Source organism: Equus quagga, chromosome 19 (assembly GCF_021613505.1).
Source record: "Equus quagga isolate Etosha38 chromosome 19, UCLA_HA_Equagga_1.0, whole genome shotgun sequence".
Taxonomy (NCBI): domain Eukaryota; kingdom Metazoa; phylum Chordata; class Mammalia; order Perissodactyla; family Equidae; genus Equus; species Equus quagga.
In genome coordinates, this window is record NC_060285.1 from 2,172,509 (window position 1) to 2,200,420 (window position 27,912).

Genomic DNA, 27,912 nt, shown 5'->3' on the forward strand with positions numbered 1-27,912 from the left:
CATCACGCGTCTGCATGACGTGCCATCTCATCCGGCAGAAACGTGCTGCAGTGGGTCACATCACTGACCGGAACATAGGCTGTGGTTGCTGCCATGGCCCCACGGCCTTCAGATGTGGAGGGGGGCTCAGAGCAGAGCTGTGATGGGCCGTGGCCGGGGGCAGGAGGGACGAAGGTGGTGAGGCAGGAAAGGAAAGACAGAGGTGGCAGACATGGCCACGGTGCCACCTGCAGCTGGGCATGGTCTGCGGGCCATACAGAAGTTAGCTCTGGCCCCCTCAGCCTACCCCAAGGGTGGGGCACTCACATGCCAGGGCGGCCCTTACAAAGTCCACAGCCTAGACAGCGTGTACAACAGAAGTTTATCCTCTCTCGCTCTGGAGGCCAGGAGTCTGGGATCCAGGCGCGGGCAGGTCTGGTTCCTTCTGAGGCTAAGGGACCACCTGCTCCAGGCCTCGCTCCCGGTTGCAGGCATTGGCTGGGATCCTAGGCGTCCCATGGCTGGTGGGGGCATCTCTCCCATCTCTGCCTCCGTCATCACAAGGCCTTCTCCTGCGTGTCTGCGTCCCTGTGTCCTCTCCTCTTCTTATAAGGACCCCAGTCGTTGGATTTAGGGCCTGCTCTACTCCAGGATGACCTCATCTTAACTAGTTACATCTGCAAAGACCCTACTTCCAAATATGGTCACATTCTGAGGTCCCAGGTGGACACGAACTTCAAGGGGACACTATTCACCCCCGTGGAGCGGCCCCACCATCGTCCCTGTTTCAGCGAGGAGACCACGAAAAAGCGACTGAATAACTGGGCCAAGGTTGCACGGCTGGTATGTGGCTGAGCCAAGCCGAGACTCAGGCGGGGGAGGAAGAGCCGGCTCTTGTCACTTCATTTTGCAGGAAGGGCCATAAGAAGGTCAGATGCTCGGGCGTCCGTGTTTCAGATGGGGAGACCGGGGCCCCAGGAAGCTTGCAGCTTGCCTACGACCACAGGGTGATGGGGCCGAGCCGCTCTCAGGACCGGGATCTCCAGCCTGCCTTCCCGCGGGCCCCCCAGGCTGCGCTCAGTCCCCCGCACAGCAGCCCTGTGGGACACGGGCCTGTTTCACGGACACTCCAAGTCAGCTTCTGGGGAGCACAGGGAGGATGCCCCTGTGACAAGACGGCATAATAAATAGATTAGGGCATTAGGCACCAGAGTTATTAAAAGTGAAAGATCCTCCAAGACCAGGCGAGGCATTCTTGGAGCCCATATCTCCTACAAATATGTAATGAAATTTAAATTGAATCTGGTTTAAAATCATTTACCTTTTGACACCATGTATCAGTACACTAAGCATCGGCTGAGAAAGCAGATAACCTTTCAAGCAGAATGAAAAATTACTCTGTCTCTTTTGATTTCATGTTAATTTTCAAATTTAAACCACCCTAGGGCTCTCCACTTGGGGTCAGCACCTAAGAGCTTGCTGATTGCTCGAGGTCCAGGTGTCCCCAGCGCCTTCCTGCCTGCACTGCAGACTCAGGCCCTCCCTGCCTCGAGCTCCTCGATGGCTCCCAGGGGACAGACCGGCCGCAGGGAACGCTGGCCACGTGTCACGCTGGGGGAAAAGGGTGCTTTGGTTTTCTCGGGCCCGTCTCCTCCGGGTGCAGGTTCCGGTTCCACGGGGTGAGAACTCCTTCCAGGAAAGAAGGTGAGGGCACTCGCCCATCTCGGGGTGACTGTCTGACTACGCTGTGGGGACACAGACAGAACCCCCTGAATATTACGGCATCCGTGGGGGAGTAGTTTCCTCCTGGGGTCTCGGTTTTGTCATCTGTACACAGGCCATTGGCTCCTGGCTCAGCCTGGAGGACACATGAGGTTTCAAGAGTTCCTGGGCCATTTGGCCCACAGCCAGGTGTCCCGCGAGGTCATGGGTGGCGATGACAATGGTGGAGAGGGACGGTCATGATGGTGAGGCAGAAGCGAGGTGGGAGGGGTGTTCTGAGTACACCATTCACCTGCAGTAACCCCCCGAGGTCTCACACAAGCCTTGGAGTAAGCTTGTTACCACCCCCATTACAGACACCAGAAGGCCAAGGCCCCGAGACACTGGGAAGCTCACCTGGGTCCCGGTCACCACGTCCCACAGCCGAGGACTGGACCAGCTTCAGAGAGTCTGTGGGACACGGCACCCAAACACCAGCATCCCTGTGGCTCCCGTCGGATTCTCAGGTTGGGATTCTCACCTGAAGCTATGAGAACCTACAGCCCCACTGTCCAGCCTCGGCCATGATCAGAGAGGGGCAAGTCCCCTCAGCCAGTCCTCCATGGTGGGCATGGCCCTGATGCTCTGCACAGTCATGGTCAGGAGGCGCCGGACGCCCCGCAACTGTGGCTGAGCAAGAACCTCTCACTCTGTGCCAGCCTGGCATCAGAATGTCCAGGACACGTCCGCAGTCCCTGAGTGCACAGGCGGCTGCACAGAGGGGAGAAGGCGGGGCATCCTCGAGGGGTGGAGGGACGTGGACTCCAGATGCCACCCCAGACAACCCTCCAGCAGGTGCAGACGTGGCAGGCCCGATTGGGGACCCCAGGCACTGATGTGCCCAGTGAGTTCTTGGAAGCATCCTCAGCTGCGGGCGCCCTCTGCCCAGCTACTGTCCCATTTCACAGACACGAGGACTGAGCGTCAGAAGGCTGAGTACTGGGCAGGGCCTCCTGGCAGAGGGAGAACCAGGTCCAAATCTGAGTCCGTGGTGCCCGGGTCCTGCGCCCGCTCCCAGAACATCCGCCTTCCCGACTCTGAAGGATGGAAAGGCACGGCATGCGGACCTGGGCGAGCGGCCCACGGGAAGCGGCAGGAGGGCCTGCTGGGCCTGGGCGGTCTTCCCGGGATCCTACTCAACTGCTGGCGGGGCTTGTGCGGCCCCTAGGACATGGCCGCCATCCAGAGAGGACGTGGGGCCTGGGCCCCTGGTGAGGCCTGCTGCTATTTCTTAATTAGCCAGAAGAAACAAAGGGGCTTTTCATGAGGACGGTCCCCTGTGCTGTCACATGTGAGCCTTACTGGGCTGGAAAACAGAGTGGGCTTTGCCAGGATTTCACCCCCACTGTGCCCGCCCCGAGCAGGAGGACGGAGAGGAGAGAGCGGGGAGGGAGGGGAATGGAGGCCACACGGGGCCTGGCCCAGGAATCAAGGACCCGGCCTCGCTGCCTCTGCTGGGGGAGGGGACCCACTGTCCAGGCCGCGGGACTGGACAGCGTGAGCCCATGCCCAGGGTCTGCTGCTCCCCAGCAAGGGGCTGCTTCCCACCGAGACACGGTTCGAGGCCTCGGGGTGGCCCAGAGCCAAGCCTGCGGGCAGCAGCCGGAAGCCTGTGTGCTGGACTCACCAGCCGCCAGCATCCCGGGCCGCGGCACAGCTCCAGGGCCCGGCTGGGTCAGTGTCTGCTCCTTGCCATTCCCACCCCTCTCGAGCCCAGGCCCATACACGCAGGCCCTCAGACATCTCAGGAAGAGATGGGGGGAGGCAGGGCCAGGGAGCGAGCGTCCTGGGAGGCAGGTGGAGAGGGTCAAGGAGCACTGCTTCCGTCGTGTGCCTGCAGCCCGCGGCGCACCAGGCCTGCACCCGCCACCACGAGGAGCGGCTGCTAGTGCCAACGTGACACCAGCCTGTCAAATGTCTCCAACAGGACTGTGCCCAGGGTTCTCGCCCAAGGTCAGGCACACCTGGAGAGTGGGGCAGCCTGGGCTGAGCCAGGAGCAAACCCGCTGTCTTTGTCTCCCTGCTCAGGGTGCGGAGAGAAGACTGCATGTCTGCTGAAATGTCCAGAACCTTTGGCTGGACATCCACAGGCCCAGTCCAGAGCTGTCTCTGGGCCTTTGCCTCAAAAATGTGGTAAGATTGGGACTTCCGGAGCAGGCAGAAGGTGATTAAGCAGTGACCACTTAATGGGAACGGGGTTTCCATGGGGCAATGAAAATGTTTGAGAACCTGATAGAGGTGGTGCTCACGTGACACCGTGGACATGCTAAATGCTGGTGCCATGCCCACGTGAAAATGGTTAATTCTCTTACGTGCACTTCACCTCAATAAAAAAATAAATAAATAAACAAGCTTCTTAAAAGGCTGTAAGAACAGCCAGATTCCCTCTGGAAGAGCAGGAGTGAGTTCCGGTGCCCAGAGAGCAGGCGCTTGACAAGGCAGTGTGCACCTCCCGGGGGCCCCTGCGGACCCTGGCCACCACACACACCAGGGCACCACCCACGGTGCCATGTACACTGCCTGGGGAGATGGGCCCAGCACAGGCCTGGCCAGGGGCTGCAGCCACTGTGCCCCCTCCCCGGAAAGCACTGGCCTCCAGGGGGTGCGGCCTCCAGGGGGTGCGGCCTCCCCTCCATCCGCAGGTGGGATATCCTTAAGGGACCAGCACTGCGTCTGAGCCCAGTGCCCCCCAGCCAGGGACGCAATGATACATAGGACAGCAGAAGTGTGCAGGGCTGCCCTGCAAATTGGCCTACCCTGCAAAGCTACAGTGCCCTGCTCATTGCCACAGAGACGGCTGTCTGTGGGGGTCCCTGGGATCCGGTGGGAAAAGGCCCACCGGCTCCCCATGAGAGCTAGAGTGAGTCCTCATTCCTTCAGCTGCTAATGCCACCCGAATGCGGTGACGTCTGCATTGAATATTCCACCCGCTTAAATTACACCCAAACCAAGCGGCCCAGAGCCCAGAGGTCCCTGTGACAGAGAACAGGAACAGCGAGAATGGAGCGGTGCGGGGGGAGCTATGTGGAGACCCCCAGGAAGGGCATTAGGAAACGCCGTTAACATGTAGTTAAAAAATTCTTAATCTCCACGAGCATATGCCGTTCCACCTAATTTTGATCAACTTAAATGTAAAAACGTCTCTGCGCCTCCACTCGGGTTTTACCGCCATCTGGTTTCATTAGTCCTCGGGTGGCACGCCACAGAGTTAATGGCGGCACAGCGCCGGGCCAATCCGAGAGCCGACACCGCCCCTCGGTTCACCAGGGTTTTTCTCCTCAATGCTGACTGGGGAGGTCAAGGCTGGAGGTTGTTGAGGGGCTGACGGTGGGCATGGGGTGGGCACGAGCAGTGAGGATGGGCAGGGGGCATGGGTGGTGGGTATAGGTGGCAGGCACGGGCGGTGGGTATAGCTGGTGGGCACGGGCACGGCAGCAGGGGGCTGGCAGGACAGCTGCCTGGGCTATCTTGGGCAGGGGGAAGTCTCTGTGTTCAGACCCCTGGAGGAAGGACACCTGCCCACAAAGCCTGATGGAGATCTCAGGCAGCCCTGGCACAGGGGGCTGTGACAGGAGGAGCTGACAGAAACCCCCATCCAAAGCCCCATCTGCCACTATCCAAGCCCCAAGATGACCCCCTGCGGTGGCCTCTGGAGCCCGTGCCCCCATCCTGTGCCTCCTCATCTCCCCCTCAGACTCTAGAGAGGCCAGCACTTAGCAGGGGGCAGGCAGCACCCCACAGAAGGATCACAGAGACCACCCCAGAGGGACGAGGAGGGCAGGAGACCAGGCCAGGACCAGCCGGGGAAGGAGGAGATGAGGCCCCTGCACCACGAGGCACTGAGAGCGACCTTGGGGTTGACAGCTGCAATGCTGACCTTGACAAGCATGACCCTGGGAAAGGAGGGGATGGGCAGTGGAAGCTGCATGTCTGCTGCAGACAGGAGAGGACTGAGAGGGCCCCGGGCAGGGTGGAGGGAGCTGAGGTCATCCAGTCTGAGGCCAAGGCCAGAGGAGAGCTGGAGGGGGTAGATGGCCAGGGGAAGGGGACACCTGGCAGGGGCTCGGCAGGACCAGCACCTCGCACCCCCACTTTGCAGGCCAGGGAGCCGCAGTCTGGTGGCTCCTTCCTCGTGCACAGTTACCTGCTGCTGAGCAGCCGAGCTGGCCCATGCTGGGGTCTGACGACCCTCCACTCCATGTTGGCCAGCTCTGCACACTGCTCCCCACCTGGGAAGGGCCCGGCCCTTTCTCTCAGGTTCATTTTCACCCTGCCCTGTGCCAGCTATGAGGCCTCTGGCAGGTCCATCTTTGGGCCTCTGTGGTTTCACCCTAAAAATGGAAATAGTTCTGACCCTGTGGTTTGGAGATGACCTGTCAAGCTGCCACCACAGCCAGGGTGATGGACCCAAGTCAACAGCCTTGTTGGTGCTCTTTTATGGTGCTGAGACGAGTCTTTCATGGACAACGAGAGCAGCATACCCAGTCGATTTTCCCTTTTTGCCTTGTCTGCCAGGAAGCTCAGACCTAAGTTTGGTGCTCAATTTCAGGAGCTCCCTATGATGAGTCACCTGGCTGACAATGTGAAGGGAGGCTGCCCAGCACAGAAGCCACCTGGGGAGACCCAGAGGGCTCTCCCCATGTGGCCTCAAGAGGTGAGGCCTTGTCCATGGGAGGCAGCTAAAAGACTGTCCCCCTGACGCCAGCACTCTCCCATGGGATGAGAGATGCTGCCACACCATCTCACATTTGCACGTCAACACGGGCGAATGCTAACCCCACATGCACACTCCAAGAAAGCCACACTCAAAGGTCACAAGAGATGTACCCTCGAAATTAATTTTATTAATTCCAGAAATTAAATTTATTAAGAAGTAAAGGATTATCAGTGAATTTATTAACCAATTTGACTACGCCTGGGGATTGTAATATAAAAATAATCAGTTGGCCTTCTCACCAACGTGAGATGCCAAGAAGGTGTCACTTAGCTTTCCAGTGCTGACTGCTGCCCCCCACACCTATGGTTACATTAATTGAGATGAAAATTTTGCAATTTGGAACTCGAGAGGAGCATGTGTTCATTTTGTCTGGAGCCTGCACACATGTCCAGGCAGCGGCTCGGTGGTCATGTTCCATTCCTCGGTGTCTGGGGCGCAGGACAGACCCCTGACATCAGCCATGACCTCTGGTCAAGGTGGAGCTCCCAAGACGGAGCGCGTCCTCACTGGCACCCCGAGATCGCACCAAAGGGAAAGGGCCAGGAGGAGGGCTGGGTCTTCCTGTCACTCCTGCCTGCTGGGTGGCCGTGAGCCCTGGCCCACACTGAGGCTGCCCGGGCCAAGCACCCCTTCCTACTGTCCCCAGCCTCGCTGGGCAGGAAGCCGGCAGACAGACGGGGCGATCTTCGCAGGGAGCACCAACAAGACCAAAGGCTGCCACACCTGGGACACCCATGGGCCCCCCAGGAGAGAGGCTTCCCCAGCTCTCTTGTCCCGCAGGCACCGACCAATGCCAGATGCCTGGGCAGAGCTGAAAGACGGGCTTGGGCTCTGGGGTCAGGCAGGCCAGGGTGGGGTCTCTGCCTCCATGGGCCATGCTCCGCTCTGAGGCCCAAACTGACCATCAGCCTCACAAAGCCTCCGGTCCTCGTGGTTGAAATGGGCCAGATCGGGCACTGGGCATCAGATAAACTCCAGCTGTTTGTCTAGGGGCGGTTTTTATGTGGCCTGGAAAGAAGGCATCTGAGAAATGGAAGAGCAACCTGACCCCACTGAGAGTGGCTCCGTCAGATCCACAAGGACGGGAGATGGGGCTGCTGGCTCTAAAGGCCAGAAGGGCCAAGTCCTCTTCCTCCAGGAAGCCCTCCCTGCATGAACAACTCACCAACATGGAAGAAGCATGTGAGAGTGGTTACATTAGAATGAACACAAACATACACAAGCCCGCAGATACATAGACACACACTCAGACAGAGACACACACACACACAGAGACACATGCACACGCAGACATGCGCGTTCAGACATACACACAGACACGCACATGCAGAGACACACATATGCATATGTGCACACACACCCACCCATGGTCTCCAATCGGTCTATATTTTGGTACTGTCCTCATTTCAGACTTTGTTATCTTCCTGTAGATTTTTGTTAAAGTCTCTCCTTAAAATGACACCTGTCTCTGCAAGCAGAGCAGCAGGGACTCACATTCTGGCTGGAGTGTGGCCATGACAGTAAGAGGGAGTGGAGGGAAGGAGAGCGGCCGTCCCCTTGCACCCAGGGCCCAGCCAGCCGCCCTGGGCCGCACAGATGCAGACACACGAGAACTGGGGGTGTGGGGCTCCAGGACACCTTCCCCAAGTCCCAGCCTGGGCCTCGGCCACCATCCCTGGGGTCGGCTCCTCGTTGCCTCCACCCTACGGAGCCCCGGGGATCCCTCACTTTTGTCACCAGCCTTGGCCTGGGGCCACCGATGACACATCCCTCCCCACACCTGAAACCGGTCAGGGGGGCCCACCCAACTGTTCCAGAGCAGATGGTGGCCTCAGCTCCAGGAGACGAGCCTTCAGAAGCAGGCTGCCCCTCCCTCCCAGCAAGTCGTGGTGGCTGTCCCTGCAGGGGAAGGAGCTGTCACCCTCCACAGTCACGTACGGACTCCACAAACCAAGCCAAAGACACGGGCCTGCGAGGGGCCGACCTCGGGGAGGACCCTTTAGGAGCTCAGGGTAGGGCCGTCAGAGCGAAGTGGGCTTGCAGAGTCCTCTCCATCACTGGGGGAAGCACCGAGTTTGGACTCCGTCTCAGCAAGAGCATTTTGTAAAACTGAAACTGAGAAGTGGATTTTCTGCAGACCTGCGTATGCTGGTGACTGAAGGACACATTTTCCAACAGGAAGGTGCCCGGATCTTTGTAAACTGCCTCTCTGGGAGGACAGGCCTCTTGGTGCAAACAGAGCTGCAGGAGGGCCGCCCCTTCAGGGTGCCTCGCCCTGGCACCTGCGACGGGGACACTCACTCACCCCTACCTGGCAAGCGTGAGGTGCCTTACCAGTGTCTGAGGACCAGGAGCCCAGCAGGCCAGCCACACCATGGTGGACTTCCCTCTGGAAGCCAGGTCAGGCCAGCTTCCCCGCCCACAGGTGACAGCCAGCTCCCCCACTCCTGTCCATGCATAAAACAAAAGCACCTGGAGGCATGAGGGGGCCAGGGGGAGCCGGCCCAGTTAAGCTCCATCACAGAACCAGCCCCACGGCCGCCCCCTGACCAGCTCACCCCCTCCAGGGCCATCCCCTCTGCCCCCCAGCTCCCAGAGGCTCTGCACTTCTACCTCCCATCAGAGCAGAGACCGGCCCCCGGCCATGTACTTCAGGGTCCTGGCCAACCCTACAGTTGCTTGGTGTCACCAGACAAGCACGACCCCACAACAGGTGACACAGTACTCCTGTGGGCCAGGCGCACCTGGGCACACCCCCTCCATCCATGTCTCAGGAGCAGCGGTTCCAAAGGACTGCCCGTGCCTCTCCGAGCCGTGGCCGCACCCTGGACACAGGGGCCTCCACACAAACAGTAACCGAGGGAGAGACAAACGGGGCCACATGCTCAGGGCCGGACAGACACGTTCGTCTCTGGAGACACGGCTGTCCCAGGCTGGGGACAACGACCCGCTCTTGGCATAGAGGAAGCCAGCTGTCCTGCTCAGGAAGCGGGAGCGGGGCCGGGCTGAGCTCCCAGCAAGGAACCTCTGACGATGGGGCCACGCTCAGCTCCCCAGCCTTCAGCGGGGCCTGGGCTCGGGCGGGCAGCCGCAGGGCGCCTTGGGCCCCGACAGCTCTTGGGCGAGGCCTCCTCACCCTCCCAACGTACCTCGCAGGTGCCCCGGCCTCGCCCCCGGCCCTCGGCTTCCTGGGCATGCACGTCTGCAGTTGGGGTCGGCCATCCTCTCTTGGTCCTTGTCATCCCTGAACCCGAGGACAAAACCCGTCCAGTCTGTGGAGAGCACACCACGTGTCCCCTCCTCTGGGAAATGTGGGGTTTCTGAGGCCGAAGAAGACCGCAGAGGTTCCACGGGCTGGACACAGGTGGGGGAGGGGGTTACAGATAGTGAACATATTCCAGAAAGTTCCTCAGGGCTCCTCCAAAGGAATCAAACACCTGGCTGATGCCTCCATGTTGGAGGACATCCCAAGGCCTCCTCAGGCCCTGGGGTCTCCCCGAGGCACTGGCCCAGGTGGGCCACTACCGGCCTCTTTGGGACAACGACCGGGCCTCCCTCTCCCACCTGGGCTCCACGTGCACGACACCACCCACCAAGCGAGCTGCCAGAGGTGCTCCAGGGGCCTCTTCAGCTATTCGCCACCCAGACCTTCTAGGAGCCCACAGCTGTGTGGGGGGCAGGGGGTGCATCCCCCGGAGCCCCGAATCTTCTGTGGAATGAACTCTGGTGCAGCGTCCAGCGCTGTGATGACTGCTGTGTCCGGCCCTCCTGCCCCCGGCACACGACGAGTTCACGGGTCACTGAATCTCTGCAGGGGCCGCCCCCTGCTGCCCCCCTGGTGGTCAGGGCCCCACCTGTCCACAGGTAGAGGAAGGTGGAGCTAAGGAAAGCCTGTCCCTTATTTATGTTTAATCAGACAGACGTGTTGTCCAAGACTCTGGGGACACTCCTCATTCCCTTTGCCACCAAGAGGGCATCACAGGGCCATCCTGGTTTTGCAGATGAGGACGGGCTGACGGGGTGACCAGCTGCAGGTCACCGCCAGTGAGAGGTGGCATAGGGACCCCCAGCTCCTTCCTGCCTTCTGCCCTTCACCCCTTTGAGGTCTCAGAATATGCAGCTCACAGCCCAGGAGGACCCTCCCAGGTGGGCGCACTGTGCTTTCTAAGCACAATGGAATGACCGCAAAGGAAGCACACAGAGGTCACGTTATCCCCAGACGGGTGCTTCTAGAAGGAGTAGGAGGAGCCCACGTTCTCTCTGTGTAGCACAGGGGTGCAGGACAGGCACTGGGACACCATGTCCTGGATGGGAAGGAGCCTTCCTTCTCGGAGGCTGCATGAATCGAGCCTCAGGACAACCTTGGCTTGGAGTCAGAGCAGGACACACAAAGTCATGGGGACAAGGGGCAAACAGGCATGGGGCTGCAGAGGGGTGCCATGCTGCCGTCTCCTGGCCAGCAGCCCAGGGCCACGCGCCGCCCTGCGGTGGCTGGGAGCCGGCTCGGCCGCACAGGGAATAGGGGTGAACTCACAGGCCTGGGCTGTCCGAGCCGTGGATGTCCCCAAGACCGGTCGGTCCTCAAGACTAACCCTGCCCGCTCCGGGGAGCTGAGCTCCAGGCCCCAGGACGTCCTGACTGAAACGGGCGTTCTGTGTGCCTCAGGCCTTGGGCCACAGGGCGCAAATTTGACAGATGGTTTATGCAGCAAAATGAGCTCCAGGGACCCCTGGCTGGGGTCTGGGGACTGGAGTCTGGGCAGCCGAGGTCAGGCACCAGGGTGTGTGCGTCATGCCTAAGTGATGACCCCTGTGGACACCAGGGCTCAGGTGAGCTTCCCCACCTGGCACAGCCCACACACACTGTCACACATCGTCACTGGGAGAATCAAGTGCTGTTGGTGCGATGCCATGGGGAGGGGACTCCTGGAGCTGGTGCCTGGTCTCTCCTGGACTCGTCCCCATGCGTCTCTCCCCTTTGCCCATTTAAAGGTGTCTTTTCACCATAACCAACCACACCCGTGAGTGTCACCACATTCTGAGCTGGACGCTGGTCTTAGGAGCGCCGGCCCGCAGGGAACAGCACTGACTGCACAGAGCACGGCGTTTATGGTGACATTCGGCAGATGGTGGTGCCAACTGCCAACGCTGCCGGGATGCCCTCAGGTGGACTCTTGTCACTGGTCCCTGGATAGATATCACCGCAGGCTGGTGGCGGTGCTCTCTGCGGTGTGCTGCCCGGCCAGTGACCACCCGCTCCACACCCTCATGGGGCAGGAGGCATTTCACACCATTTGATGACAAGATCCAGAGCCCAGGAGTCTGGCAGATGTGTGCCCAAATCCCAGCCTCATCATACCTGGGTAAAACAAGGAGCCACTGTGGGCCTCTGAGACCCTCGTCGTCTTCTTCTATAAAAAGAAGATCCTACTGCCCACCTCCTTCCCACTGGGAGGGTCCTGTGTGGTGAAGTTTGTGCAGTGCCTGGCACCTGCCTGGCCCCCAGCAGTGGCTCAAGAAACTTCCTCTCTGCAGGGGCTACAGACTTTTGTGTGGACAGATGGATCCCTGGGCATCCGGGCCTTCCAGATGCAACCAATTCAATCCCAAAGGTAAAGGACATGTGACCGACCTGCGGACAGACACACCAGTGAGGGGTGGTGCCCTTGATGGCCCTGCACAGCGAGCTCCACGCAGGGGAGATCAGAGGAGGCTCGGGATGGGGTGAGGTTTGGGAGGCACCCAAGCCCCTGAAAGTCACCCCAATACAGACCCTTGGGCCCACCCACCAGCTGTAGGCTGGGAGGAGCCTGCCATGATCCTGCAGTGGTCTCCATGATTCGGGGAGCACTCCCCTGCACAGGGCACTTTCCTGCCGAGGCCAACTGGGGACACTGGGAACAGCCACTGCACTGCGTTCAGGCTCAGAAATGAGCTCGCCCGCTTTCCTGCCCCCACTGCCTGTATCCGCTCCGTTGCTGGTGGAGCCAGGGTGGTGATGCTCCCGGCCCCCTGAAATCCTGTGCTCTCTCCCAGGGCTGCACCGTTCTCAGCCAGTGGGCTGTGAGACCCCGTGCCCTTCTTCCCAAACAATAAACCCGACACAGCCTGACAGATTTGTCCTGAATGCCACACAGGAAGGTGCCCGCTCCTCGCCCCTGCCCACCCAGTGCCCTAAGGGAAATGAGCAGGACCAAACTAACCCAACTGGAGGGATGAAGGACGCTCCCTGGGCAGAGTCCCATCTTCCGCCGTGCGGCTGCAGCATCCCCTGCTGCAGAAGGTCCCTGTGCCGGGAGGCGGGTCCCACACACGGCTGCATTAGAAGAATGTTTGCAAACGGTACGGCCCAACTGTGTGCAAACACACGCACCAAGGGTGAGGTGCAAGGAGAGGGGAAGCCGGCAGCCGACCAGGGGACCGCCGAGCCAGAAGAGCACATGTGGTTGTTATTTTCCTCTGTGCCACTATTTCCACACTTTTACAACAAATACATATTGTGTAATTAGAGGGAACGAGAAGCGGCAGCAAGGATGTCACGTCTCGGGGGACTCTAAAGCTCTGAGATCTCCGGGGGAGGGGCGCGGCTCTGGCTTGGGGGTCCAGCGAGCGAGGCCCCCCTTGGTGGGCAGGTGTTGAGTTTGCTCCCTTTTCTTGGCCCCCCAGCTCAGGCCGCCCGCAGCCCCAGCCCAGCCACCTCTCCCCTCCCCAGGAGGTCCCCACTCCCATGATGGCCCCCAGCCTGCTCCCGTGTGGGGACACGTCCACCGAAGCTCCCCACTCTGCTCCTACCAGAAGGCAGGGATGCCAACTCGCTTTTCCAGAAGGACCTCTGCGGCACCTCCTTCTTACGACCTCCTCCTTTAGGCGTTGACCGCATTGGGGAGTTGAAGGCTGTGGCTTCAAAACAGAAGCCAGGGCTCATTGTACCCGGTGGAGTTCTCTGCAAAACATCCACATGGAGCAACGGGTCCCCGGCAGGCGGTCTGCGCTCCAGGGCACCCTGGTCCCGGCCATTTCATTCCAGGGCTCCTGGTCTGACAGGGAGCAGGGGTGAGGAACAGTCTCGGCCATGGCAGCTGAGGCCTGTCTGTGGACTGCCCCCAAGGCCGGAGGAGCCCAACCATGCGCTCCTCGTGATGATAACCTCCAGGCCCCCCTCTTCCCACTGTCCGGACCCCAAGGCCACCCCCTGAGCAGGTGCCCGGTGTTCCCTGGCTGAGACAGTGGGACAGGGCCCCTTCCTGCCCTCCCACCCCAGGGTGCTCCCCAAAGGTGGGAGCTGGCTCCACAGAGCAGGCTGGGGCAGGAGGGAGGGTGGTGGGCGCCCAGACACTGGGGAGAGGCGCACCCTCCCGGGCTGGGGGACAGGGCGGCACTGAGACAAAGAAGGAGGAGTTTCCGTGGCCAGGTAGGGAGCCAAGTGGGAGCCCCCAGGGCCACTTCATCTTGCTTTGTCGCTGGGGGAGCTGTCAGAGGGGTTCCAGTGGGTCCCAGTGGGCACCTCGCTGAGCCCTCTCCCTCTCTCGCCCCTTACTTTTTAAAAACGGTGACGGGAAGTGCACTTGGAGATGAGAGTGACGGGTCAGCGGGCTCCTCCCATCTCGTGGAGACCAAGGAGTCAGAGAGCCGCCTGCAGCTGACATCTCAGCAGTGGGCCCAGTCCGTCCCCAGCTGCCCCCAAAGCGGGCCTCGTGTCCCATCACAGGGCTCCTTCTGAGCCACCCAAGTCCCTCAGGTGACCGGGCTGAGGCCCCAGAAGAAGGTTCCAGGTTGGATCCCTCAGCGCTGTGTCCCCACTTGGCCTCAGGAAGACACTCAGAGCATTTTGGGGATGGCTCATCAAGGCAGAGAACAGCCGGGCCCGGCGGGCCTCGCACTGGTCCTGCTGCAGAACCTTCTGCTGGACGGAGCTGTAGCCGACAGCCCAGAACCTGGGAGAACCAGCAGCCCCGGGGTCTGAGCCCATGGGGCAGGGGCACAGGCTCGGGAATGGGGGTCCTGCTCTGCCGCCACCTGCCAAGGGCCCCCAGGGTCCTCCCTCACCTTCCCGGAGCCTCGTTTTCCTCTCAGGCGAGGAGAACAAAGGCATCCAGCTCCGAGCGTCCACCTCTGAGCATCCACCTCTGAGCATCCACTTCTGAGCGTCCACCTCTGAGCGCCCACCTCTGAGTGCTGTTTTGAGGATCCACAGACAAACGGACACGCCGTGCCCGGCGCTCGCTCCATGCGGATCCACAGGATCGAGGCTAAGGGGTCAGCTGTGCCAGCACACACCTTTCCAACAACTGCCACGCGGGGTGGGGAAGCTTGACCACATGGGCAAGCCTCGCGTCGGGGTTCCCAGAGCACTGGTAGGGCGTCCACACGTGTCCCTCTGGGCATCGGATCCAGCCTGTCACCAAAAGCCGGAGAGCACGGGACTCTGCCAGCAATGTGACCGTGGAGTGTGGCTGCAGGCAGCAGGATTCAGGAACTTAGCAAGGGCTCTAGGTGGAAAGGGAGCGTGAGGAGCCCCAGAGGGGAGACCTGGGGCAAACGGTCTTCGTCTGGGCTACAGCTGGAGCCAAAGGGCAAGGAGTGACCATGAGGACCCCTGAGGACCTTGGAGGAGCCCAGTCTCCTCCTGCAGAGGTAGTGGGTTAGGAGTTGCTAAGGCCCTTGCACCACACAGGTGCACAGCTAGTCTTCAGAGCCAAAGGCAAACAGGCTGGGGCCCTATTTCCACACCACCCCCTGTCAGGCAAATCAGCTTCAGAGCCTCACTCATACTCAAGTGTAAATGATTGACAATGGTGGCCAATCTGGATTAACCTGTCTTCGTACCTGCTCTCTGCAGACCTCTGACCAGCGTAAGTGGAAAGCAGGTCGATGGGGAAGCCTCGGCCCCAGCCTCCGAGAGGAACACAGCTCAGAGTAAACACACAACCCACACAGCATGGAGGCGGAAGGATAGGGTGAGAGGCCCCACCTTTCTGGAAGAGCTCAAGTGTCCTCCTGAGCAGTGCTGGGATGCCTTCCTGGAGAGCACAGACAACAGGGTGCTCAGAAAAGGTCAGGACAAAGAAGCCCTCATCTCCGGTGTCCTGGCCATGCCCCAGGTGTAGCAGACAGAAACCACAACCACGGGAGAGAGTGAGGGGGATCTGAGCATCTTTCACTGTATCCTCGAGGACAGTGCCAGCTGCTGCTCAGCCACCATCTTCACAGCAAGGGCTCCAGAGCTGGAGGCGGCCAGCGGCCACCTGGCCATACTGCGAGGGCTTCACGCGGCTCTTGACTCTAGAACCTGCCTCTCTTTTCACCCTGGAGCCTCAAGATGAAGACGGAAGCAAGAAGAGACCCAACACTGAGCACATTCGGCAAATGCATTTCTGTTTACAACAAAACACCAATTTTGATTAAAGCGAAGTCTTTTTAAAGAGGCGTGTGGTTTGTAACGTGACCGTGGCAGTGTCTCACAAGCCTAAAGGGGCCGAGACAGACCTCAGAAGCCATCGGCCCCCACCCCCGACTCCCAGTGTCCCCTGTGCTTTTGGTAGTAAGTTCTGCTCTTAGTTTGGGGAGCTCTCATCTCACAGCCGTGGGGTTCAGACACCGTCACAAGTTCATGGATCCACGACTGCTCTGGGTCCGGGTGTTGGGAACTTTGTGAGGAATCCACATGGTTGGGGTCGACCAGGACACCAGGGGTCGACAGCGTGGTGGTCCCCCGCACCCTGGCACTCCAGTGTTTCCATAACTCCCATGGGTTCAATCAATGAACTGCGTGCATCCCGTTCTCCAAGTGACCCTTCCAGGGGAAGCTAAGAGCTCCTTCTAGAAGCCTCAGCTTTCTGGGCAAACGTGCTCCGGGAGCCAGCCCTCTCCAGCTTGTGAACGTGTGTGACCTCAAGGCTCAAGGGATGTGACGGGTCCCCCAACACCCAGCGCAGGGGAACACCCTGTCTCTCCCGACACAGCTCATTCCTTCGATGGCAGAGCCCCCCGAAATGAGCCAGGGAAGAGGAGATAGGATCAACTACGCAGAAGAGCACAGAGGGACCCCGGGTGGCTCCACAGCCGGCCTCCTTTAGCCACTGCAGTGCCGCGGCCCAGGAACATAAATTAGCATCAATTAATTAACGCGAGTCCTATACGGCCCATTAATGGTATTTAGCTACACTAGGGGAAGTGCTCACACATAACGGAAGGCTACAGGAGAAAAATAACTTAAAAACAGAGCCAAAGTGTCTTCTCAAAAGAGAGCCCACTCCGGAGAGTCCAGCAGCATTTAAGACGGCTTCCGAGGTGTTAGCATTTTAACTGCGAAAAATTCGTAACATGAAAGCTCTCCGGAGAACTGCGCAAATCCCCCCCAAATGACACATGAGGCTTCAGGCCCTGGGCGTGCTTTAAAACAACCTCCCTCAACGTTCACTATGATCAAATGTGCATCAGATCTTGAAAAGACGGCAGGTGCACTTCTCTCCCAACGTCCTGTGTCTGTCAGGAGCCTGAGGAGCTCAGCACAGCTCCCGGGGGCTCATTTCCCACCAGGTCGGCCAGGCCAGGAAGACACCTCCATCCTCTCGTTACCCAGTGGATTTCAAAAACAGGTAAGTCAACTCAGAGTCGTTCATCAGCCTGATACAGGCACAGATCTTCCTAAACATCAGGGAAACCCTGGCAGCAGATAAGGAGAAACCGCCCATCACGGGCTGTCGGCACGGACCCTGGGAGAGCCCACCCTGATGGACTAACCAGCCCCTCTCACTTGAGGCTCAGGACACGAAGACAAGGCAGGTGGGACCAGGTGTCAGCGGTGTCCTGCAAGGTTCGGGAACCTGGTTACCCCCACCTCCACAGTGACTCCACTCTGCCCCTTCTCTTGGAAAGCCATTCTGATGCCATCAATAAACCTGGGGTGCTGTGCTCAGGGGGGAGGGGGGTAGGCACCATCGCCCCGCCCTGGACAGGTCCACAGAGAGGGGCGCAGAGAAGGCGGCCACACTCACTCCCTGGCCCAGCCCTCATGTTAGAGCCTCCAGGGTGGAGAAATGAGGCCCTTGGAGGCTCCCAGCCCCACCTGGGCTCCCGTTGCCCTATCAGGACCAAGCGTGCCCCACCTGGGGACACCACTCACGTTTGCAGCCCAGTGACTGGTCAGGCTCCACTGGCCACCCCATTAGATTTTCCAGGGCCCGGGAGGCCTCCTGGGTGGGGAGGGAGAGGCCCTCCTTCCCCAACAAGTGTTCATCTGCACCTCTGATGTTCTGAGGGCACCTGACCCTCTCCAGCCACAGCCTTGTGCTGCGCACTGCCCACACCTGGACCCTGAGGGGTGCTGCCCTGGACCGCCCTGCCATTGGACACCTCCGGCATCCCGGAGACGATCTTCTCAGGGATAAAAGAGCAAGGTCAGCAGAGTCCAGCTCTCTAGGAAGCGGCTGTCTCCACCTGGATCCCATGTCTGTCCTGCCTCCCCCTGGGCACCCCCGGGAATCCCTTTTCGGGGCTGTCTTCATTCTAGCTGCATTAACTGACTATACCCAGCTGCTGGATCTTGTATCAAGGGTGCTGGAACTGAGCACAAGTGCAGAAAAATGCACGGAGAAGCAAGAGGTACACAGGCCTGGGGTCTCTCACGGCCGGGGCAGGAGCCGGGCCTGGCACACATGAGGCCATGAGGGCAGGCCCAGGGCCACGGGGCCGAGGACGGAAGGCCCCTGTCTAATCAACCAACGCCTTTCCTCCACAGCAATTCACCCTTCCGGAATGTGGGCTGAGTCCTGCAAGTGCGGGGAGGGGCTCACCAGGACGGGGCAGAGCAATCCAGGCGGCTGGCGCGAGACAGAACTCAGAAGGTCTGGAGGGCGCGTGCAAGGACAGGGGCTGGGGAGGGAGGCAGGGCTGGATGCCCCAGGAGGGCCTGGCTGGCTGGTCTGCAGCCCGGGAGCCCTGGACAGAGGTGATGGGGTCAGAGTGACAGTGACACCTAAGGAGGGGGCCTTTGGGACAGAACGGAGAGGCTGGACCTTCTGGGCTGTTCCCCTGCCAGGAGCCCAAGCATGCGCCCCCAGTCCTCCCCCTCCTTCCATCCTTCCAGGTGAACAGCAAACACAGGCACCAGCCACCACTTGGGCAGACCTGCCAGCCCAGGCCCACCTCCTGGCATCCCCCAGCCCTGTCTGCATGGTGGGAGCCCCGGGGCAGCTGTGGCAGGTTGGCTTCTGGGACAGGCAGGGATGTCAGCCAGGGAAGGGATCGCAGGGAGGTGGAACGCGGTCCCCGGAGTTACTAGGAGCTGGATCCTGGATGAGCCACTTCTCAGTTAGTGACACGGCTGTGGGAGGAGCCATCATGACGCACCTGCTGAGTGTCAGGGACCGTTTCACAGGGCTTGTCTCCAACCCCGCCAGGGCAGAGCAGGTGCAGCAGCCTGCCCGTCCTGCAGTCCCTGCTCCATAAGGAGGGTCCCAGGTCCCGAAGAGGCCACAAGCTGTGCGCTCAGCATTACACGGGCATCAGTCCCAGCTGAGCTCACTGGCTCCAGGTGACCCGAGTGACTGGCCCCTGGTTTGCAAGCACATTCGAGGTGTTTGTCCAGCATGTTCCAACTTCACAGTGTGAACTACAGCAAAATCCCACTGGTTCTTCAGGCCACGGAGCTGGAGCAGAAAGCAAACAGCCATCACTATAACCTGGTGTCAGAGGGACGGGGAGGGGCTCAGGGACGGGGAGGGGCTCAGGCCCCGGGAACCTGCGCTGCCGTCTGTGGCCTCGATCGTGATCCTAGGACAGCAGATCCAGAACCCTGCAGACCCATGAGACTCAGCTCCAACCTCAGGGTCATGAAATCTCGGGCCTGGCAGGACACTTAGCACCATCAATTCCAGGTGGAGAAATGGAGGCTCAAAAAAGAGAGGTGTAGGATGCTTATCTGTGGTGTGTACACACACGTGTGCACAGCAACACAGACACGGCTTGCAGGCACAGCAGCCATGGAAGTAGCCCACGCAGGGGGAGGGGAGGAGCCTCTGCCTCCACCTCTCTGGGTAAGAACTGACTGGTGAGGAAAGCCTTTAGGACTAGTCAAGTCTTACCCTCCACCCGCCTTACCGTGTATGGAGGCTCCCAGGATCCCTGACTTTGGAGGTGAGGATGGGTTTGGTTTAAGACACACCAAGTCTGAGAGTGGAAAGCGCTGTGCAGGCTGGGTCTGGGGCAGCAGGGAGCCCCGCGCAGGTAGGGGGAGTGTGCGTGTGTGTGTGTTTGCAAAAGCACTGTCTGACACACCCAAATGTGCACCTTCACAGGCTGCACCCACACAGACAGCAGCCCAGCCCACGCATGTGCACCCAGTGACTCTCATGCCCACTCATGGGAGCGTGAGGACCAGGGAGGGAAGGTCCGTCTCCACCGTCAAACCCAGAGAGGAAGCCGCAGCTGGAAACACCAAAGTCCCAGCTCCCAACGAGGGTGGGCGGGAGGTGGCCTCTAAATGGCTTTATGATCATCAGCTACACAGTCACCCGTGAGATACGCAGAGACAAAGATGCAGAGAAGAGACTGCAAGCAACTTGAGAACCCACGCGGGTCCCGAGCTCCAGAAACAGAAGCGCGTGGAAGGCAGAGCCACTTCCTCTCCAGAGCAGCCGTTCCAGCAGCTCAGTCGGGGGGCTGGAGGAGCCTGAGCAGAGGGGTAGACTGTGCCTGCTGGGGTGGCATCTGGGCTGAATGTCCTCCATCCCTGGGCTGGCCATTCAGTTACAGAAAAGGTCATGGGCTTGTCACCCCTTTGGCACTGAGCCCCAGGAAACCAGGAAATGCCAGCGCAACTAGGTTGACTGGAGACCCACAGACTAAAGCAAGGGTCCAACGGGGGTGACGATTCTGCCCCGAGGAGCTGCACAGCAAGGTCTGAAGACATCCTTGGTTGTCGCACTGGTGGGGGGTGGGGGTTCCTGGCATCAAGTGGGCGGGGATCAGGGATGCTGCCCAACACCCCACAGTGCCCAGGACGGCCCCACCCCAGAGAGTGACCCGACCCCAAATGTGCACAGTGCTGAGGGGGAAACCCTGAAAAGAGGGATCTGGGGAGGAAACACTCAAGGGCAATGAGGATGGGGGGGTTTCACAGTAGGAGCCAAGCAAAGGAGGGAGCCTCCTGGGAGAGTCGAGGGTTTTCTACTCCACAGTGGAAGGGATGCTTTCTAAAACAGTGTGCATTTCCCTGGGAGTCCACACATTCCTTGTTCTTTCTTTCTAATCAGACAGTGTTAGAACCAGATCCATCCTTGGGGATCCCGCAACTCCTTCATTTTTCAGAGGACATTTCTCCAGCCACGCCCCCAGACCTTTGGCCACATCCCCCTTCTTCAGTCCAGCCCCCATCCTTGGGCCCTGCCCCCAGACCTTCAGCCTCTTCCCCCGTCATTTGGAGGAGCCCCCACTCCTTGGGCCTGGCTTCCAGAACTTCAGCTTCTCCCCCCATCATTTGGAGGAGCCCCCAGTCCTTGGGTCCTAACCTTAGACCTTCAGCCTCTCCCCCCATCATTTGGAGCAGCCCCCACTCCTTAGGCTTGGCTTCCAGACCTTCAGACTCTCCGCCCATCATACGGAGGAGCCCCTCATCCTTGGGCCTGGCTTCCAGACTTTCAGCCCCCACCAGTCACAGCTCACTGTCCTGGGCACCCAGATCAATGAGTATTGGCTCAGAGAATCAGTCCATCCCCTGGGGGCAATAAGCCATGCCCCAGAGCTCAGAGCCTAAAATAGAGGTGAGAAGTGGGCCCTGACAGCAGGCATCCCAATGAGCACTGGAGAGGTAGACGAGGCGGTGTGTTCAAGAGAGGCTTCCTGGAGGAGGTGTTCTCCAGCAGTGGGGGGTTTCCCTCCTACGTTCAGTGGCACTATAGAGCGTCACTGTGAAGGGGACCTGGCAGGTGGTGGAATATCACATTAAGAGAGACCAGGGTGTGCAGGTGGGAATGCACACACACCTCGTTCCTATGAAGGGAGGCCCTGCAGTGGAGGCCTTGGGGCTGGACTCCGCCAAGCCAGGCCAGAGCGATGGACAGTCCCACCGGGCAGGAAAGATCCAGTTTTGTGAGGCCCCGAGAGATGTGAGAGGGGGGAGATGGTGAGAGATGGTGCGGAGTGGACAGTGCAGAGCTTTCTTTCTGAGGGGAGCCATGGGTGGAGGCTCAGGGTGGCCAGCCTGCAGACAGAGGGACCACCGAGGATGATGGTGATGTGCTCGGGAGGGCCTCAGGTGACGACGGTGCAGACAGACTGGAAGACGGCAAGACGTATTTGGAGAAGGACTCACAGGCAGGCTGGGCACAGGGACAGGGCCGTGAGGTCACCCTGCAGTACAGAGGCCAAGGGAAGGCCAGGCAGTAAAAAAAGAAGGCTCCAGGGATGGAAGGGGGCTTCAGGGCCAGACCCTCACTGCAGCCTACCACCCCTGGGAGGCACCAGCCATTCTGAAGTTGGGGCAGGCTGAGACCAGAGAGGGCAAAGAACCCACAGAACCGGGTGCCTGGCTGGGCTGCTCATCTCCCTCCTCCAGTGCCTTCCTTTTGTGCTGACCGTCCGGTCCCCACTGGAATGCAAGCCCAGGAGGGCAACCATGTTGCCCATTTCTCTGCCCTCAGCGCTCCCTAATTCCTAAGCACATGAATAAGCTGGAGGCCAGGACTCCTGCCTTCCAGAAATGCCTGGGGCTGGCTCTCCACTGCTCCTCCCTCATTCAACACATGTGGAAAGAAAGCCAGCTCCCCAGGTGGGGCCCCACCAAGGCCAGTCCCTCCACAGGGGAGGCTGACCCCACTGCAGCTGATGTGTCAGGAACGGGGGGCGCAAGACCTCTGCGAGATAAGTGAAGCCTCTCCCAGGGAGACTGCGTAGGGGCCACTGTCCCACCAGGCCCAGATCTGCCCTTCTGGAGGACGCTGCTGCCACGCAAACCTGCAACTGGGCCTCCCGAGAGCCACCAGGCCCAGGGATTGCAGGGGAGTCCCGCTCACCTAGTTGGAGACAAAACTGATTCCACCCTCAACGCCTGCCAGCCATTTTAATAAATAAGTAAGCGTTACAAAGCCTCAGGGAGCCTCCGCCACATTCGCCTGGGTGAAGGAGAGATGAGAATACTTGCCCAGATCTACTGCCAGCTGCTCGGCCGTTGCTGGAAAACCTAGCCATCTAGACAGCTTGTGCTGCCTGCCGGGAGTTTTAGCGAGCACACGCTCTGGGCCCAGATCTGGAAAACGTGCACAGGGGAGAGGGGATGGGAGAGAGGAGCCAGCGGCCGTTCAGGCGGCTCCAGAGAGCCCTCCAGGATGGAAGGAGGGGCCCTCACAGCAGCCACAGGAACAGGGGGGCAGCCCTGGCACCCCGAGACTGCAGCTCGGAGGGTCCGTGAACGGCATGCAAGGGAACTTTTAGAAAGGACATCGCCAGGCTCTATCAGCCTGAAGTGCCAGCCCAGCCTCCTGAGAGGGCAGCCGGGGACAATTCCCCAAACAAATAAAACCCAGCAGATCCCAGGCCTCTCCCCCGCAGTTCTCACTCCAGCATCCTAGCCACTCGTACACGGGAGAGCCGGATCCAGGTCCTCCTTATCAGGGTCCTCCCTGTCACTCGGCCATCACCCAGGGTGCTCTCGGTGACAGGTGGCATTCTGTAGAGGTCATTAACTCCAGAGCACCACATTCTAATGCAAAAATGAGCCCTTCTAAACCAGCGCAGATGCGAAGCTATATAAAGAAATGGGGATTTTAATGTTTTGCTTTTCTTCCCTTTTCTAGTGCCACATTATCATAACATTTTCCCATAATTACGCCCATAAAAGTCACCTGAACATACTTCACGCCACAAAAGTTGATCTACATATTTCATTCCTGGGATGCCGAGTGGCAGGTCCCGAGCGGGGAATACCAGGGCAGAATTCAGCCAGGAGACCGTCACGCTGAGCGGTCGCAGCCAGCCCCCTCCCGTGGATGTCCTGTCCTCGGGCATCGAGGGAATGACATGCCAGGGAGAATCCAGGAGGAGTGTGGACTCTCCCTGCAGCACGATCGCAGTATCTCAGGGTAAGGACAACAGACGGGCCTCGGAGGAGCGGACAGTGGAGCGCAAGTCAGCCCGGCAGCTGGCCATCACTCAGCGCTGTCGTCAAGAAGGACACTGTTCTGGACAACCCCACAAGGTCCTCCCCCCAGGGCTCTTCGTCCCAGAGAACGATGCTTCCCGGGAAAACCGCCTCTCCCTTGCTGACCCTCGGCTGATACAAATTCCACAAAGAGAGGTCAACTTATCTTTACGTAGCAAACAGCCCATCTTCTCGTGCCAGAAATTCACCAAACAAAAACACAGTAGGAGGAAAAGAAAAAAAAAAAAGAAGCCAAGATGAGAAATAAACTCCTGAATGGCATCACTTCATTAATCCTCCAGTACTTTCAATTTCACTTCTTCAAGAACCCCAGAAATAAAATTTGAACAGCAGGAAAGTGGCATATTCTAATCTCTCCTAAATATGCAATAAATTGTATTTATAAGGAAATTCAACATCAGAGAACCTACGCTCGGTTAGTATTCTAATGGATTAAAAACAATTCTGAAGTTGTTTGTAACATCTTCTCCTAGTTGCAGCTGAGGATGTGAGACTTAACTTAAACATACAATTCAATTTTGATGGGATTTATTTGAAAAAAAATCCACGTCAAAAACACAGACCCATTGCCTTTCCCCACACGGCTCCCTGGTCCTTTAAAATACAGTTTCCTCCCACCGTGTACATGCCAGGAATGTCTGTCCACCAAGCCCTTCTGCACAGGGAACCCAGAATCTACGCTAAAGCAGTGTCCTCTGCCTTTGAGTTGAATATTGCACACAAGTGTCACGTCAAGGCTCGGTGTCGTAAGGCATTCACAAGCGCATCATTTCCTCCGTCTTCCTCATTGTCATTACAGTTAACATGCCGTAAGCCAGTGTGGAAGGACCACATCTTCGGCAAGGAGCATGGTGCACACACCCGTCTGGTTGCCCAGAGCAGTCCCACTCCTCCCAAGTCCAGGCTGACCTCTCTGCTCCAGAGCTACGAAAGAGGAGACGATCTGAATCAGTTCTTTCTAAGCCACAGTGACGGAGGTTTCCCCAGGCCAGAACGAAGGAGTTTCAACTTTCTCATCCTCCAGGTCCAATCTTTACCGAGAACCCAGCCTGCTGTCAAGAGGATGCACACAGAGGACGGAGCAGGCATGTTACAGAAAGCTATCGAGGGCCCCCTTCCTCATTCTGCTTTTCCGGGGCAATTCTTCCCGAACAGGAGAAAACGACAAGGCAGTGTCACTATAGCAACTAACCTACATGGTGGACTGCAGGTCTTTCTCCAGCCAGAGGGTGGAGCCCATCTCCTTAAATATGATCTCGGCCCACTGCAAAGCAGGAAGGTCCTTCCCGGGGCCAAGAACAGAGGACTGACTACCCCCAAACTGAAAACCAGGCCAAGAAATAATCCAGCTCTCTGAGCAGCGCCAGGAAGCAAGTACCTTCCGTGCTGCAGAGAAACGCACAGGTTTAATAGGCAGGATAATTGAATCCTGCATTATACTTATCAGTTTCCCTAATTAATACAATACAAATATATCTGCTCCATAACACAAAAACATTTTGGGTAATAAAAATCCTCACTGATAACAAAAACAATTTACAAACAAGCATGCTAAGTATTCTTCTCCATCCCAGATATATTTGGAAAAGCGAACAGATATCATAGCAACTATTTCATTTGCATTTCATTTGCTTTATCAATTCTGAAAAAAAAAAAGCATTTTTTTTCTGGAGGGCTGCAGTTCCAAGCTATAAATTATTATTATGACTATTCTGCATTTTAGTGAAATGTTTTAATTTCTCCAAGTGCATTTCTGGGGCAATGGTGTGTCGAAAAACGTTATCTTATTGTCAATTATTCCACTACATGGAGATGGAAACAAGCCTAAAATGTGGTTAACCCAAGCTCCTATTATTAGTGATTTCTACTCTTCTGGATAAAACGTTTTTACCAAACATCCTAGTCCTGCTGGAAGAGCTGATTCCAGAATTTGAGGTGGCTTCCTAAGGGGTCTGATTGTAAGAGGGGCCTCAGGGTCATTGCTGGTCTGAGCCCCTGGCAGGCCCCAGACGCTACACTCCAGGAGCTTGGAGCAGGCGGCAGACCCGCGGAGGTGTGAGTGTCAGGGAGCACAAGCCACGGGCCTTGGGGCTCGAGTGGGCAGAGGGTGGAGTGGGCAGAAGCTACACACACTGAGAAGGTGGGAACGTGAGGCCCTGACCAGCACTGGGGTGGGAAGTGTGGAAGCCACAGGCTGGTTGTCCTGTACTTAACAACAATTAGTAATTGCTCTTTTCCCCACCTGGAGGGCTGCCTCCCAGCCAGCCTGCTGTTGGGGTTCTCGCCTTGGCCCCAAGCACGCTGTGGCCAGAGTCAGCCAGGAACTACACCCAGGGGGCTCAAGACGCTATGGTCCCCTTCCCAAACACCGCTCAAGGAGCCCCCTCCCTTGATGCCAGTAGGAAGTGCGTTCAAATGGCTGGTTTCGGTGTGGCGGGAGTTTATCTGCCATTAAACCTTTCCACATCACCAAGGAAGCGGCGCTGGGGCTCCGCTCCGGGATTCATGAATGCCACCCGCGGGCCCGAGATGATGGCCGCGGGCAACTGGGGAGTGGGCACAAACGTCGCTCAACGCCCCAGACCCCGCTCCCCGCAGCCAGGCCGGCGGTCGCCGTGTGAGAGGTGCGCTGTCTGCACCCCGGGTGGCGGTGCCTGTCTGGGCGGCCCAGGGTACGATGCCCCTGGGAATCCTCCCGCCCCGCGACACCTCCCGGCGCGGTGCCCCAGCTGTCGCCAGCAATTGTAGGAAAAGGCACAACCTGGCTGAAGCAAGTAGGACATTTCCTGCTCCAGGCACCGGGTTTCCCTCGCGATCTGGCGGGCTGGGCTGTCCCGGGGCTCCGTGGCCCGCAGCAGCCTCATTTTGGGGACGGCGGAGGCTCAGACTGGGCGCGAGGAGGCCCCGCGCTGTGAGGTGGTGGCGGGGGAGCAAGGCTCCGCGCTGGCCTCTTTTTTTGGTAAAGAATCCATATTTTTCCATCACCTCCAGCGCCCATGGCAATTCTCCATGACAGGTGTTCCCCAGCACCCGACCCGTCCTTTTCTCCCGTTGGGATGGGAAAGGACAGGAGCCTGAGCCAGGCGGCCGGCGGAGGAACCGACCACCCCGCGCCAACCCGGGCCAAGCCTGTGCCCTGGACGCTGACCTCTCCCCACCCACCCCAACCGGCTGCGAACGTGCGCCCAGAGCACTGATCACCCACCCCCACTGCAGTCCCCAGGCTGTGCCCGGGACTCCGACCACCTCTCATTCGCCCAGCCCGGAGCCTGTGCCCAGGGCACAGCCCACGCCCGACTCACCCCAGCGGACCCCGAGCCTGTTCCCGTTCCCCTGACACCCCATACCCACCCCAGCCCCCAGCTGTGCCCCGGACGCCCACAAGCCCGCGCCACCCCAGCCCCCAGCCCCGTCGCCCCGCGAAAGACCCGCTGGGTCTCCGGCTCAGGTTCTCGGACACCTTCAGCCACCCCAGCCCTCACTTCTCCTCTTTTTCAAGAAAGCGCCAGCGAGTCTGCTTCCCAGGAAAGCAGAAGCCCCAGCCATGCGTCCAAGCCTGAGCCCCGCTCCTGCCCGAGACGCCCCGTTCCAGGCTCGGCCGCCGCGTCCCCCTTCATCCCTGGCGGGAGCGTCGCCGGCAGAAAGCGCTGGGCAAGGCGCTCCGCCGACATCCCCATCAGTGCTGCTCGGCCGCCCGGAGCTGCTGCCGCCTCCGGAGCGCTCGGCTCGGCTCGGATCGCCGGCCTGGGCCAGGAGCGGCGGCAGCACGCCAGGCAGCCCGGGGCATCGCCTTGCAGGGACGCGCCGCGCCACCCGGGGCCTGGCGCCCGGGCCCTGCCCCGGAGTCCAGAGACGGAGGCTCGGGCAGCGGCGCCCGCCTCCAAAGTGCCCGAGTGCCGGTAGCCTGGGCGGACTCTCGCCCTCCTGGCCCAGCGGAGGACCGGCCGGGACCCGGGGGACGGCGCGCCCCGAGCTCGCAACTCCGTACAGACTCCGGGCGGCCCCGGGGCGCCCCGCCGGGGCCGGGGCAGGGGCTGAAGGGCCAAAGGGCTGTGCGGGGCCCGGGCCGCGCGGTACTCACTGCAGTAGGCGATGAGCAGGCTGGCCAGGATCATGAACGCCCAAAAAGTTGAGGACATGCTGGGCAGGGCGGTCGCATCTTGCCGGCTGCTGGTCCTGGGCGATGGCGCCATTGAAGCCGCGGCGCCCGCGCGGGGGGCAGCAGCGCGTCTCAGCAGCCGGCCCTGCCCGCGCCCCCGCGTCGGCCTCCACGTGCGGGCCCCGCGCGCGCCATCCTC

General features: G+C 59.4%; 1 protein-coding gene across 1 annotated transcript in view; it reads right to left on the reverse strand.

Moving 5' to 3' along the window:
• TAFA5 (TAFA chemokine like family member 5) overlaps positions 1-27,883 on the reverse strand; it is a 251,649-nt gene extending 223,766 nt beyond the window's left edge. Inside the window, exon 1 of the mRNA XM_046646645.1 lies at positions 27,696-27,883. Coding sequence (XP_046502601.1) covers positions 27,696-27,807 — 112 coding nt within the window. The 5' untranslated portion in view covers positions 27,808-27,883. The remainder of the gene's footprint in view (positions 1-27,695) is intronic.
• Between the last annotated feature and the right edge of the window lie 29 nt (positions 27,884-27,912).